This window comes from Rhipicephalus microplus, chromosome 1 (assembly GCF_043290135.1).
Source record: "Rhipicephalus microplus isolate Deutch F79 chromosome 1, USDA_Rmic, whole genome shotgun sequence".
Lineage (NCBI taxonomy): Eukaryota > Metazoa > Arthropoda > Arachnida > Ixodida > Ixodidae > Rhipicephalus > Rhipicephalus microplus.
In genome coordinates this window covers 172,101,514-172,115,763 of record NC_134700.1, presented here as the reverse complement: position 1 = coordinate 172,115,763, position 14,250 = coordinate 172,101,514, and the positions used below count along the sequence as shown (strand labels likewise).

The 14,250-nt window shown below is 49.5% G+C and overlaps 1 protein-coding gene across 1 annotated transcript; it reads right to left on the bottom strand.

The window, feature by feature from the left end:
* Nucleotides 1–10,105: 10,105 nt before the first annotated feature.
* Nucleotides 10,106–12,274, bottom strand: LOC119178552 (neprilysin-1). Its single transcript, XM_037429759.2, has one exon. The coding sequence runs from the start codon at nt 12,272–12,274 to the stop codon at nt 10,106–10,108; it is 2,169 nt and encodes a 722-aa protein (XP_037285656.2).
* Nucleotides 12,275–14,250: the final 1,976 nt, after the last annotated feature.

Sequence of the window (14,250 nt, the reverse complement as noted above, 5' to 3'; positions counted from 1 at the left end):
GTCATCTATAGCGGCGCTGCCTACATAGGAGTAAAAGTCTTTGTACTTGGCCTTTGAGATCAGCAAATGTGGCATTTGCTACTAATTTCAAAGGATGCCTTGTATTAAAAAAGTTACTTGCTGAATGACGGCGTCACTTACGTAGGGTTAATTATAAATTTGTTTACGCTTTTGTCAAACTTTTTACGCTCCTTTTGTTGCATATAAGCTCCAAAAACGTAAAAACCTATTTGAAGACACCCCCTAATTGAGTGGCGCCACTACCGTAGTTCAGAACACCGCCGCTTCCTAAGTGACCACCGAAAATCCGGCAGGCACAGGAAATCTAGGAGGCGTTGCCACAGCAGTGAACATTAGGTCCGTTCCATTCACCTGCACCGGTCGAAACCGGTTCACGGCTGTGCACGCGAAGTTCAGAAATTGTGCAGCGTGAGTTCAGCGGTGCAGGCACAGCACGACACCCGAAACAAATGACGATGTGCCGACAAGGTGTTGGCCTTATTTCTTTTCGATTAATTTACACCATTCAGCAAACACCAACCTATGGCGAAACGCACATGCGGACAGTTTATGAGGCGCAAACATCTTGGCAAAACACACCGCATTTGTAGAGGCGGGTACGGCGCCTAAGCCACCTACGTCTAAGTGCTGCGTCGTCTGCTCAGCAGCACGCGCGCCTACACCAAGCCGGCACCGTCAGCAAAGAAGGTGCAGGAAAATTGTGAACCGGTGCTGCACCTCTTCTGCACCTTTTGAAACGAATGGCAGGGTTCAGCGGTCGTCACTGCTGCACCAATGAAACGAATGGTAAGGTGCAGCACCTCGTGAACTGGTTCACGTGGTGAAGGCGAATCGAACAGACCTATTGTCACGGGCCACATGGTCGCAGCACTCGCGCATGTACCTTGTAGCTGGGCGTTAATTAATCTTGTTTTCCGACAATGCCCGTTTTAAAATCGAAGCATTTCTTAGCGAACTTGGGCGAATTTGAGCGTATCTATCAATCTAGCCGCCAACGACTTTTAACTTTCCTGGCCGTTTCGATAGTGGTATCGATACCAAACTTGGTATGGTAAAACATGACTGTATGAAGAACATATTTCACTAGTCATAACATGGAAATCATGACATGTATGCATGGATGTCATGATTCACAATTCTTTGTCCTGCTGCTCTTGCGGTGGTTTCGTTCACATGACATGTTGCGAAACTTGTATGGTATGATATGATTGCATGGCGAACACAAGCGACAGACCCTAACATGAAAATCTCGATATGCGTGTTATATAACAACATGACTACATGCCACGCTCTTGACGCGCTGGCAGCCGTTTCGCTAGGTTCACTTATATAACAAATTTGATACTACGGAATGTGAATGGATGACGAAGGTATGATACTGGTGCAAACGTAATAAACATGAGATGCGTGTCATGTAACAACATGACAGCGTGCTACGCTCATGATGCGCTCGCGGCCATTTCGCTAGCTTCAAATGTACCAAACACGGTATTACACGACGCGAACGGACGACAAAAGTAAGTGACACATCCAAACATGATAATGACGACATCGTGTCATGTAACAACATGATTACATGCCACACTCATGATGATGCGTTCGCGGCCGTTTCGCTAGCTTCACATATGCCGAATTTGGTATTACGTGACGTCAACGGATGAAGAAGTTATGTGACTGGGGCAAACATGATAATCATGATATGCTTGTCATGTGAGAACATGGCTACATGTCACAGTCAAGGCGCCAATACATTTCGACGTGACGCGGTGCGCGTGCTCACCGGCGTTCATTTCGTCGCGTCACGCCGGCGTTGCCTCGCCAGGCGCCGGTCCTGCCATATACTCGCAAGCGCGCGTTGCGTTGCTTCGACGCATGCGCGTTTCGACGCACCCGGCTTCCCTCCGTCACGAAAAGAGGGAGACGCCGTGTTCGGGTAACGCATCGGCGCGAAATGCGGCATGTCGCATTTTATGTGACGAAATCTTATGCATAAGTAGATTTCGACCACTTTCTTTGCGTGGAGTATAAAAGTGTGTGTCCATAGCTTCACATGTACAAAAGAATGTGCTCATCGAAAAAAAGAGGTATGTATGTATGTGGAAAAGCTGCCGTGAGCCTTCCACCCCCCCACCCTACTCTCAGAGAAGAGCTTTTAATTCTTCATCCATTTTCTTTTAGCTTGATGACAAAGCCTCGCTCTTTTGGTTCACTACAATTTCCCTATGGTAGAATTTTCTTCTGGCACTGTTTTAGCTAGCCTTAGGAAACGTGAACTTTTTTTTTTGTAAGAGCTGTCGTGTAGTCGATGCAACTCACATCATCAAGTTGAATACAAATAGCGGCACGAGCATCCCTCGGTTATGATCGCTTTCTTGCACCCCAAACAGTGCACAGTTCAGACACTGGTTTTTGCTCGCTGCACTTCAAATCACAAAATAAGAGGCACGAATGTAAAAAAAAAAGACAGGTTTCTATGTGTTGCCTCGTGGTAGCGAGTTAAGCTTATAATTAACACAACTAAGAAGCAGGGGCGTAGCCTGCGGGAATCGGCACACCCGGCACATACCCCCCCCCCCCCCCCCCATTTTTTTTCGCCATGGCATAGAAAGCGAAAAATTGTGACTTCAAGGGGGTGCCCCTCCAGAAAACGACAAAATGTATCCCCCGCCCAAGCAAAAAAACAAAAAATGTCTACGCTAGGTTTATGACCAGACTAGCTGGTGAAGATTCATGATAGCCTCACTTCTTCCGTGTCGTGCACTGTGAGCTATTCTGGCTACGCCGCTGCCAGTAATCAAAAACGAAATGACGGAACCGCCTATTTAATTTTAGTTAACGGTGTGTTATTTTCCCACTCGTTTACCACTCTCGTAGCATCAACAAGCACAAGTATGTGCACAGTGAACATTGCAACTATGCTTTAGAAACGCATCTAGCCCAGTCGGTCGCCCCGCCGTGGTGGTCTAGTGGCTAAGGTACTCGGCTGCTGACCCGCAGGTCACGGGATCAGATCTCGGCTGCGGCGGCTGCATTTCCGATGGAGGCGTAAATGTTGTAGGCCCGTGTGCTCAGATATGGGTGCACGTAAAAGAACCCCCCCAGGTGGTCGAAATTTCCGGAGCCCCCCTCTATGGCGTCTCTCATAATCATATCGTAGTTTTGGCACGTTAAACCCCGCAAATCAATCAATCAGCCCAGTCGGTCAGCTTGCGAGTCACAGTCTAGTCCGGTTGTAACAATTCGACAAGTGCCTCTAACATGTGAGATCGCTGTGTTTTCGCTACCAGTCATCCCGTCATCTAATGACACAAGCGTTAAACAGCACACTCCGAAGTGGTATATGACCATGAGATATGTGAATACAGGTTGAGAGCTATCAAAAAGCATGTGTTCCGGCATACAGTAGTTTTGATCAAGCTCGGAATATGATACAACTAAAACATTGTCCCAGAAAACCTTTTCGCTTGACCTATGTAGCCTTAATAAAGGCACCATGTATCCATTACAACATTCGGACGCTTAGAACACCGGTCAACATCTGTGCGGCCGCAGCCGCTTGAATTGCGGAGGGCGCGCTTTCTGCTTCTGGCAAGATGGCGGAGCGCGACTTCACCTGGGGGCCGTCTCCTCCACTCCAGCAAATATTCCAGCGAAATCTGTTATGATATCACAACTCTGGTTACGCGCAGCTGCGCTCCGCCACTGGTGTCCGTAACCACATCGCGCGAAATTAGAAAAAAAAAATAATAATCTACCACCAATGACACAGGCTCGCTATTGGGTCCGCTGAATGCCAACCCAGTTTTCTACCACTAAGCCGCAAAGGGGCTCGTGACTTGGTGGCAAAGTTGCCTTAGGCAGGCTTGATGTCGGGAAAGCAATCGCATTAATACGACTTATAAAGCGTTTCAAGGTAGGTCACCACCTTCGATTAAAATTTTCACAGTTATGGTCTGAAAGTTACAACTGCACTTTTGCTGTGTAAAGCTTAGTTATTTTGAATGTTTAAAATCATGAATTTGAAGAAAATGAAAACTTTTATTTTACATAAAAATTAAAATGTGTCGAAATATGTGTGTTGCGCCAACAGTCATAAGTTAAAAATGGTCGGCCCCGCCGCGGTGGTCTAGTGGCTAAGGTACTCGGCTGCTGACCCGCAGGTCGCGGGTTCAAATCCCGGCTGCGGCGGCTGCATTTCCGATGGAGGTGGAAATGTCGAGGCCCGTGTGCTCAGATTTGGGTGCACGTTAAAGAACCCCCGGTGGTCAAAATTTCCGGAGCCCTCCACTATGGCGTCTCTCATAATCATGTGGTGGTTTTGGGACGTTAAACCCCACAAATCATTAAAAATGGTCGATGCGATTAAAATGTGACTTGGCAGGTGTGTAGTGAGGACAACAGCCTGTGTATCTAAGCACCATCATCACGTCATCTCAAAGCCGGGGTGCGCTATCACAAAAAAAGAACTAATAAAAACGATATCTGGCAGGGTTTTTTTTTTATGCACTTTGACATAGCATAAAATGTTACTGCTCGTTTTCGTTAATTCTGTTTTAATGCATAGCTCTATATATATATATATCAAAACAGCATACAGAGTTCTACGCAAAAATATTTATTATACGTTTGTAGAGTAGCAGGCCAGAGCAAACTATAGCTCAGGCCGACCTCTCTACCTTTCTGTAAATAAATTCTCTGTCTCTCTCTCTCTCTATTATACTTTGAGTTATCACTGTTCGCGCAACTGCACAAAGCAAAAAAAAACATGTTTTGAGAAAAAATTATTTAAAGATTTGAAATGAATGTCTGTGTAATAAAATAAAACCATCAGAAATGCCTACAATCCACCAGGCTCATAGCTTGGGTCCTCCTTAGAAGCGGCACGGTCTCCTTTTGAACGAGCTGATGCACGGATTTTTTTTTCTTTTTTCTTGCCTGATTTGTGTCTCCACCTGAGTTGCACGCGGCGTGCCTCACACGGCAGCAGTCACTGGTCTGTCACGCCATCGTCGTGTAGTGGCCGGGTTCAAAGCCTGTCTCTTTCAAAATGTCCACTAAGCTCCTATTTTCGTCATTGAACTGTGCTACAGCACCATACATGCAATCCAAACAAAACAATCGGCAGGCTTACATATAAGCAAACTAAACAGTGTGCTGTGTAGTGGCCGGGTTCAAGGCCTGTCTCTTTCAAAATGTCCACTATGCTCCTATTTTCGTCGTTGAACTGTGCTACAGCACCATACATGCAATCCAAACAAAACAATGGGCAGGCTTACATATACGCAAACTAAACAGTGTGCTGTATCGCCCCGTAGCCCCCTGGTGGAATTTTTCAATGAACTCGGAAAACCTTATCTCAAAAGGCCTACGAAATCTTGAGAATAAACTAAAGCATACTAAAATGACATAATATGCATTCCGAGAGACATTCAGGACGAGGTATCAGACGCCGTGGTATCGGAAGCCTTCGGTTTCGGACGCATCTAGGATTGAGTTGGAGAAACCGCGACAACTTTTTCAGCTATCAATATAATTATTTGTGCTAAATATTCTAGAATGGACAGGAAATCTAACAATATTATTTTAAAAAATTACTTTTTTTTCAAGAACGTTGGTTTTCGAAAATGACCTACCTTAAAACAGCGGAAGACCAACCAGTCGTCGCACAATGCGAATAGCGTAACGAGTGGGTCATCCGATGCTCCAACCCATTACAAAAGCTTGTTCTTGTCCCCCTATTAAATGTGGCACATACCCACTTCAGCCATAATTCCTCATCGTCGTCAGCCACTGCATGAACAATCGGCACAAAATTCCTTGCTAAGTATTTAGATACCACACGTCTCAGAAGAATATGACGCCGACGTTCAATTCTTGCGTTCGGTGCCACTCAGCGCGAGCTCCAATCGCCTCCATGACAAAACCATGCGGGTGTCAGGAGGTGGTCAGGGGTCTGAGCCATGATCTTCGGGTCAGCAGCCGAGCACCATATACCATTACTTTATTAACGTTTCCGTAGCCGCTACGCCACCACGGCGGAGAGAGTAGAATAGAGCAGGTCCTTGAAAATGCAGCACCCGCACCCACGCTCGGAGACTGGACAAGAACGTTAGTTTTAAAAGAAAATTCTTAAAAATTGAGGGCCAAATACTGAGCCCCGCCTTGACACGTTCGCCTTCTTTTCGCGCCAAAACAACACCAGCCATTATCGCGACTAACCTTAGTGCTCGATCATCCGTGGGAATCCCAATCGCTGGTGGCATATCAAAATGACGTCGCCCTAGCAAAATTTTTGTGCCATGGGCGGCCTGTCCAGGCCGCCCGGAGCACTCCTGTGATTCGGCATGTCGACGCAAGATTCAAGGAAGCAGTCGTTTGCGGCACCCAACTACTCAGGCGGCGTAAACCACGATGCCACCGGTGGAAGCGGCGCAGTATCGCCGCACATCATGCTACCACATGCAACGTTGCCCCAAGTCCTGCTTTCCAGTCCCGCAGCGACTTCTTCCCCGGCGATGAAGTTTCACCAGCAAGGAGGCTCAAGTATGGCCACCGATCTGCCCTGCGAAGACTACCCGCGTCTCTCCAGCGTCAAGGGACACAATCATGATGGCAAGAAGGGCAAACGAATGTTTTCTAAGGATCACCATAAACACAAGAGCAGTGCTGCTCACTACGAGCACGGAAGCGGCAATCCGTCGCCGAGCCATAAACATTTACAAGGGACAGCAGTAGCAACTGTTTCCGCAATCCAGGAACCAAGCGTCGCAGCCGAGTTCAATGCGTTTGCGATACGCACCTGTTGGAGGGATGACGTCGATACCGTGGATCCCTCTTACACTCCGGAAACCAATAATCCCCTTTTACTGCCGGTGATCGACGGCGGAAAAGAAATGGCTGGCATCGTCAGCTACGCAGGTGGAATATCCCGAAAGCGGCCAAGAAAAAAACACAAGCACGAGTTGAGGCACAAGCACGGCGCGAAGCACAAGCACAAGCACAGACATCAAGAACCGTACGAAACCTCTCAATTTCTGGGTGCGGAGCAGGGTTCGGTACATTTCCCCGCTTACGAACTCGAGCGGGACCAGCGAGTTCACACTGGAAATTCTCAAAAGTTTGCCGCGGTAGACAAGCAAGCGAAAAAACACAAGCACCACCACCACAGGGAATCAAAAAGAGATTTTCAACTGACGACGGCGGATGCAATACTGAAGCAAAGCGAGGCCTTGTTTCCTGACGCGTCTGACGGAAGTGCACTGAGGAAAGAAGAAACCGAGCTGGAGAACCAAATGTTGATTCGGCGGGCGAGCATGATCTCCAGGGACTTCTTCTTGTCGCGCCCTGACGGGGCCATAGATGATGTCCTGCAGAGACACACCGAGCACGTAGATCAGCTAGCTGAAATTTCGCCGGATTTCTCTCATTTAGTTTTGTCGAGAAAGCACTACATGCGTTCCTCTCGCGACGTCTCCGGCATGCCGCCTCCCGACTCCACGTCGCTTTCCAGCCCTAGCGACCGTCGCACAACACCAGACTTTGCTCACCGACTGTCCACTACAGGAAGCTTTAACGAGTCTATGGCACCCAGAAGTCGAGACGCTGTTGAACGGGATGAGCTTCCGACCACCTTTAGCCACCAGCCGATCAATTGCACTCTGTTGGCGGACGTTACTACGTTAGGTCCTTTGAATTCTGTCACTTTACAGGAGCTAAGAGTGAATGACACGGGGAAAGGCGTAGCGAATTCTGGTCGTACAGAAATTGTTGTGAAAGACCACAGGGGATGTGGCGTAGATGTGTACAAAGCAGCTGATACAGCTGACATAGCAGGCCCTACGTCCCGGAGTAAAGGTTTTGGCGCTGAACAGAATTTCGATAGTTCGCCAACACTCGCTGTACGAACGGCCGTTTCAGGACTTCAACGAACACAATTAGATGAAACGTTTTCCTTTGTACCAGATTGCTCTAATCGCAAAGTGAACGAACAGTGCGATGCATTCCGCCCGCTACCGCAATCCCAGCTTGATTCAAACGTGGGTGAACTGGTTCCCTCTTCGTCCTGTCTCAGTGTAGCACCAGTGGTTTGCGAAGCGTCTGATAACACAGAGAAAGTCGCTCATCAAACCTTGTCAGCAGTGGAACAAACAATCCCTTCTAAAAGTACGGAGCCTACCCTGCCGTGCACGACTGAAAACACGTTTCACGACGAAAGCGCAATCTCACACACTACAGTCGACGCTTTTGATAAAGTTGGGCGGGATAGCGAACAAGTGAGCTCGAAAAGTGCGAAGAAAACAGACACGAGACAGCAAGCGCGTGACCACCAAAGTGGCGGTCCTCCGGCATCGCTGTCGGGACATGCTCACGAGCCTGACAATAACGCGGTCACCACCTACGAAGCTGCGCCCATGGAACAACTTCGCGATCCCCGGGGCCATCTAGTGAGCCACGTAAAGTATAACCTTGTTGTACAGGAGTTGTCCGAGCAAAGTGTCGGATATGGAATTTTAGAGGAAAGCGGCAAGAATCTTCACCCTGCCTTAGCAGCCTCGCAGGAACGCGCGAACGGTGCTATTGACGCACTCGAAACGGAGATCAAATTAATGATAGGTCTGCCGACGAGCGAAGCAGGTCTCAAGGCACACGTTTCACTGGAAGACTTTGAGACCATCTTTGAAGGTCAGGAACACAAGCCGGTGGATCAGGAGGCGTCGTCTCCCAAGGAACTTCAACTTCGTCAAGAAGAAAAAATAGTCGAACTCCAGTCTCGTGCGCCCCTTGGAATGGTGTCTTCGGAACAAATTGTCGGCACACTAGAGGAAACTAAAGCTACACACGAAGCTCCCGCATCGCTGCCTCCAGATAAGGAATCCGAACCTCCTGTTCGCTCACCTGGTTCTACAAAAGTTGTGTCTGGCGTCGTGCTGGATGCCCCCATCGAAACCAAAGCCGTAATGCCTACGGAATCGGTGAAACGTGAATCTCTCACGATTCGTATGGTGCCGGTAGTAGAAAGTCAGCACCATACCACTGAAGCAGCACCGAAAATTGGCCCTGAACACTCAGGAAACGAGAACGCCAAAGCATCGCATAGACCGAGTTCGGCGTGGCACAAGAAGAAATCGCGTTCTTTTCTCCGGCGATCATTGGATCTATCGCGAGACCACACTACATCATCGTCTCCTCCTTCGACGTCCATGTCACCAGCTGCCGTCGCGATGCTTCCAGGGAAATGCAGGGGCAGCCTGGATACCGCGACTCTGTACGCTGTGAAACCTCGGCGCTCAACGTCTAAGCCCCAACTTTGGCACGAACTCTCGGCGGTCATGTCACGCCCCGTGTTAGTAGGAATATCAACGCCTGGGACAGCTGGAGTCGTAATGTTGATGGACGAAGACGAGATTGAAGCACAGCTGAACCACGTATTACCAGCCGGCTCCCAAGTGCACCTCCGTGAGCTTGAAATTTACGCGGGAAAAGCTCGAGTCAACGGGAAGTAATGAAAAACACGGCTAGCGAAAAGTGTTATATCGACTGATAAGTCAGTGCGTCCGGTGGATACGTTATATCTACGTGGATGAAATCTAGCCGATTGCTCGTACTTAGTTTCATTCACGTGTTTTAACAAACTACTCGGCATATTCGACGGACAACGTTATCGACACGATAAAAGTATAATACGACGAGATATGCATTGATACGACTTTAAATGTTCGGGCATTATGATGGACAACGTATTAACATGATTATTCGTGCGACACAAACCATTATGGTCGATGTGTTTATTCGCTACATTATTACATAAAAGGTCGCTTCATGTACGACACATGCATTTTGCGAATTCTTTTCTTGTTCGCATTTTAAATCATTCGTTCGCAGTGCTTATTCTCTGCGTCATGATGTCCACTTATAATTCAGCATTTCATATCATTCTTCAGGCACAATAAATGTGAAAATTAGTGAAAAGTTCTTCGCCTATTAGTTACAGGCGGGTTGCGAACATATGCTGGCTTCAGCTACATAAGAAGCGAAACGCAGCGATTCGCGGCGAACGAATTGTCCCAACATGTGTTCGCAGCAGCTACCAGACTGCGCACCTACGCGCAGGATTCATGGCTGCTCCAGGCTCGCATTCAAAGGCGGCCGCAAACTCGGGCATGTTGAGCAGTGGCACGTTGCAGCGCAGCTTGTCGGCGGGGTGCGTGGCAAGGCGCTGCGTCGTCGCCGAGGAAGGCCGCTCGATACCGCAGAACTTGTAGCAGTAAGCGACGAAGAAGAGCTGCTCGTCTTCGAGCGCTTCCAGACCGCGCAGCTGAACGACGACGGGGACTCGCTCTGAGGCGAGCACGTACGCTTCGTACGCGCAGCGCGCGCCACCGTTGTCGGCTGTGTTCTCCTCGAGCGTCACCGAGCCGGCTTTCGCTGACGAGGCGAGGCTTCGCATCTGCTCGACGAAGCAAGCGCTCGCCTCGCGATACGCGGCATTGGTTGCGTTGCTCCACCAGTCCTCGAAGCTGCCGACTTCGTCGTACAGCCGGCCGCTCACGTCGAAGCCGTGGATAATTTCGTGCGCCACAATAGCGCCCAGGCTGCCGTACGAGACTGACAGGGGTGCACCCTGAGTGAAGAAAGGCATCGCCAGTAACGCCGCGTTCACGTTGACCACGTTGAGGCTGTACACGTACATGGCATTGACCCTGGAGTGCACCGTGGCGGAATCGCTGCGGCCGATAACGCCGTACACAGACAGCTTGTTGCTCTCGTGGTTGACCTCCACCAGCCGCGCGACCAAGTCTAGGAAGCTGCCGCTACCGCCCCGCGAGTTCAACAGGAGCGATTCGTACGCCTTGTCGAGGGCTGCGTCCGTCTCTATGTTCGGTATATTGAAGGCGATATTCTGGGCCTTCTGGACAGATATGTTCTTGGTGGCCGCGTCCATCCATTCGGCTCGGCGAACGCGGCGGTAAAAGACGTTCTTGATGTCCGACACGAGCTGCGTGAGTCGCTCGATGTCGGCGCGTTTGGCGAGCGACTGGGAGACAAACGAGTTCCACGTGTCAAGCATCAGGTCGGCGAGCCACTGCTGGCACGTCCGCATCACCTCATCGGCGGGAATCTCCTTCTCGGCGTGCAGAACGATTTCTTGGACGTGGCGGATGTCGTAGATCGCCTGGCCGTACCTGAGCAGCACACGAAGGGCCAAATACGCCTTGATGTCTTCCGGGTATTCGTGGCCGAGAAAGTACGTCAGCAGCCGTCCTATGTACGCCGGGTGCTGCACGATGACCGACTTTTGAGGCGTTAGCGCCGCCTGAGCTGGGAGGTTCTTGTTCAACGCAGACATCCACTTTTTCCATGGAAAGTCTGCACAAAGGTTTCCCAGGTCCTTCACCATGTACGTGAGGAGGACGTGGTCTTGGTCCCGCAGACGCGCGATGTCCTCTTCCACGGCCACAAGGCGCCGTGCGAAGTCGCTGTACTCGCTTTTTCTGCCGAACAGGAATGCGATGCTCACAATAAGCTTCTCGTACAGCAACTTCTTCGCGTCCGTCAGTGGGCCTGGTATAAGTGGCGCCGGAAGTCCCAGCACGACGGCTCCTTTCTCTTTGCTCATTGACCTGACTGAGTACGAGAACAGTACGCTAACGTCCCATCTCATGGACAATGTGACCAACAGCTCCAGGAGGTCGGTAGCATTGCCGCCTTGCGGGACTTCCTCGTCGGGCCAGGCCAAGTTCATGTTCTTGAGGAACTTGCGCATCGAGACGACTCCGTTCCCTTCGGGCGTCAGAGACTTGGCGCAGGCGACGTACACGATGGCTAGCTTGACGAACGAGCCACCAGTGCGGTTACCGAAGCTCTTGCGAAACGTTTTCCAGAGTGCGTCGTGGAGGCGAGCGCGCACGCTCTGCTCGACCTCGTCGAAGACGCTTCGGCGCGACTCCAAGGGTCGGAGCGAGTGCGAGCGGCGCCAGCCGTCGCACACGTAGGCGTAGAAGTCGTCACACGGGTCCAGGTCTCCGTTGACGGAGGCGTTGATGAGCCTCGAGAGTGCCCGGCAGCTGCTCGATGCACACACGACCTCGTCCATGACGTAGATGCGTCGCGAGAACACTCCTGGCAGGTAGGCAGCCGCGCAGAACGAGGCCGACAAGAAGAGCACTAGCGCGGCGCCGTACAAAAAGGGCTTCGCGTCCCGCTGTCGTCGGTGCTCGTGTTCCACTATGGAGACTTCAGCCTCTTCCTCCATGAAACGATATGCTCCGGGAAGCCGGGACGACGACCCTGGGGACGCGCTCGGCGCTGTAACGTCCTGTTGTGCGCGAGTTCCAGCTGGGGCTTCTACCGCTGCTTGAGGTAGGTCCAGTCTTGGCAGCCAGATATCCAGCTCCTCCAGAAGAGGTACGGGCTGCCGTGTAAGAATGCGTGGTGCCTTCTCGTCGTCTTTCACTTCTCAATGAATTGGTGTCACGCGCGAGAAGCTGGTGCGCGGTGCATGCCAGATACTATCATGTTGTCAATAGTATTACTCGACGATGATTTAGTTGAGTATCAGAATAATAAACAAGTGTTCTGTGGCCGAGACAGATTTTTTTTTTTTTGGTATGAACAGAGTCGCACCTTAACTGTATATCAAGGAAGCTTTTTGTAAGAAAAATCAGACAGGTGGCAAAGAATAAAAAGAAGCTGATGGTACGCAGAAAATTCGTAACATTAGTGATAAACAACAACGGATTTTGCAATGCGGAGTGTCTGCACAAATAATATATTATACCTTCTGGTTGTGCTTGGTAAGCAGATGTAACCTGCATGTTATAATTTTTTGCTCTTTTAACCGATTATATATTCCTTTCAATATTAGCAAAAGTTGGGCTAGTTGGTGGTTTATACTTGGGAAGTAAAAACAGTGCAAAAAATATAGACAAGGACAGAGGAAGACGACAAGGTCGTCTCTTCCTCTGTCCTTGTCTATATTTTTGCACTGTTTTTGCTTCCCAAGTATATATTCCTTATTTCAACCTTAATGAAAAATGCGATTAGCAGTGACAAGAAATACACAATTTCATTCCAGGCAGTTTCAGAAGCTATAATGAAAAATTCTATGAGGGTTCTATAAAAAATTACCAGCGGTTATCCTCAAGAAAAAAAAATCGAGTTAAACTGGGGGCACCATACATAGGAAATGTAAATTTGTAAACTACGAGAAATATCCACAACTGTAGTTTATGTTCTCAAGACTACAGCTTGGTTCAGTGGAGTCTGCACCAAAAAAAAAATTGCAAATCCCACGTACAGTGGGAATCGATGATATGCGAAGCACGATTGAGAAATGTTGATATGTCACTTTAAAATCAGCACAACGTTACAATGTGGAGGTAAATGACGCCGCACATGACTTCCGTGTCATGATTATCATGTGTAGATGTGTCGTTTACCTTCGTCCTTTATTCACGTCACGTGATACCAAATTTAGAATATGTGGAGCTAGCGAAACAGCCGCGAGCACGCTATGAGCGCGGTATGTTGTCATGTTCTTACATGACATGCGTGTCAGGATTATAAGGTTAAATGTGTCGTTTACCTTCGTCATGTATTCACGTCACCTGATACCAAATTTGGTACATGTGGAGCTAGCAAAATGGCCGCGAACACATCATGGAGGGCCCAATATACTCCAATGTAGCGTTGACGCACGCGCACGCTGGACAAAGCGACGCTACGTTAGCAAAACGCGAGCACTCTATAGTCAGACGCCAGGCGCGACCAGCGTCCGTCGGCGCGGCCCAACGGTAACCGGTGCGAAATGCGACATGCTGCGTTTCGCGCTGATGCGTTACGCAAACAACACTGCGTCTCCCTCTTTTCGGGACGGAGGGACACCGGACGCGCTGAAACGCGCATGCGTCAATGCAACACAGTGCTGCGCGCGCCTGCGAGTATATGGCAGGACCAGCGCCTGGCGTCGCTAAGCCGGCGAGCACGCGCACCACGTCAAGTCGAAATGTAGTGGCGCCTTTACTCTGGCATATAGTCATGTTTTCACATGACACTCATATCATGATTATCATGTTCGCACCAGTCACATTCCTTCGTCATCATGCATTGGCGTCACGTAATACCAAATTAGGCATATGTGAACCTGGTGAAACGGCCGCGAGCGCATCATCAATGTGGCATGTAGACATGTTGTTACATGACACGCATATCATGATTATCATGTTTGGA

Coding starts and splice junctions, on each gene's coding strand:
- LOC119178552 (XM_037429759.2), bottom strand. CDS start 12,274: ATGGAGGAAGAGGCTGAAGTCTCCATAGTGGAACACGAGCACCGACGA.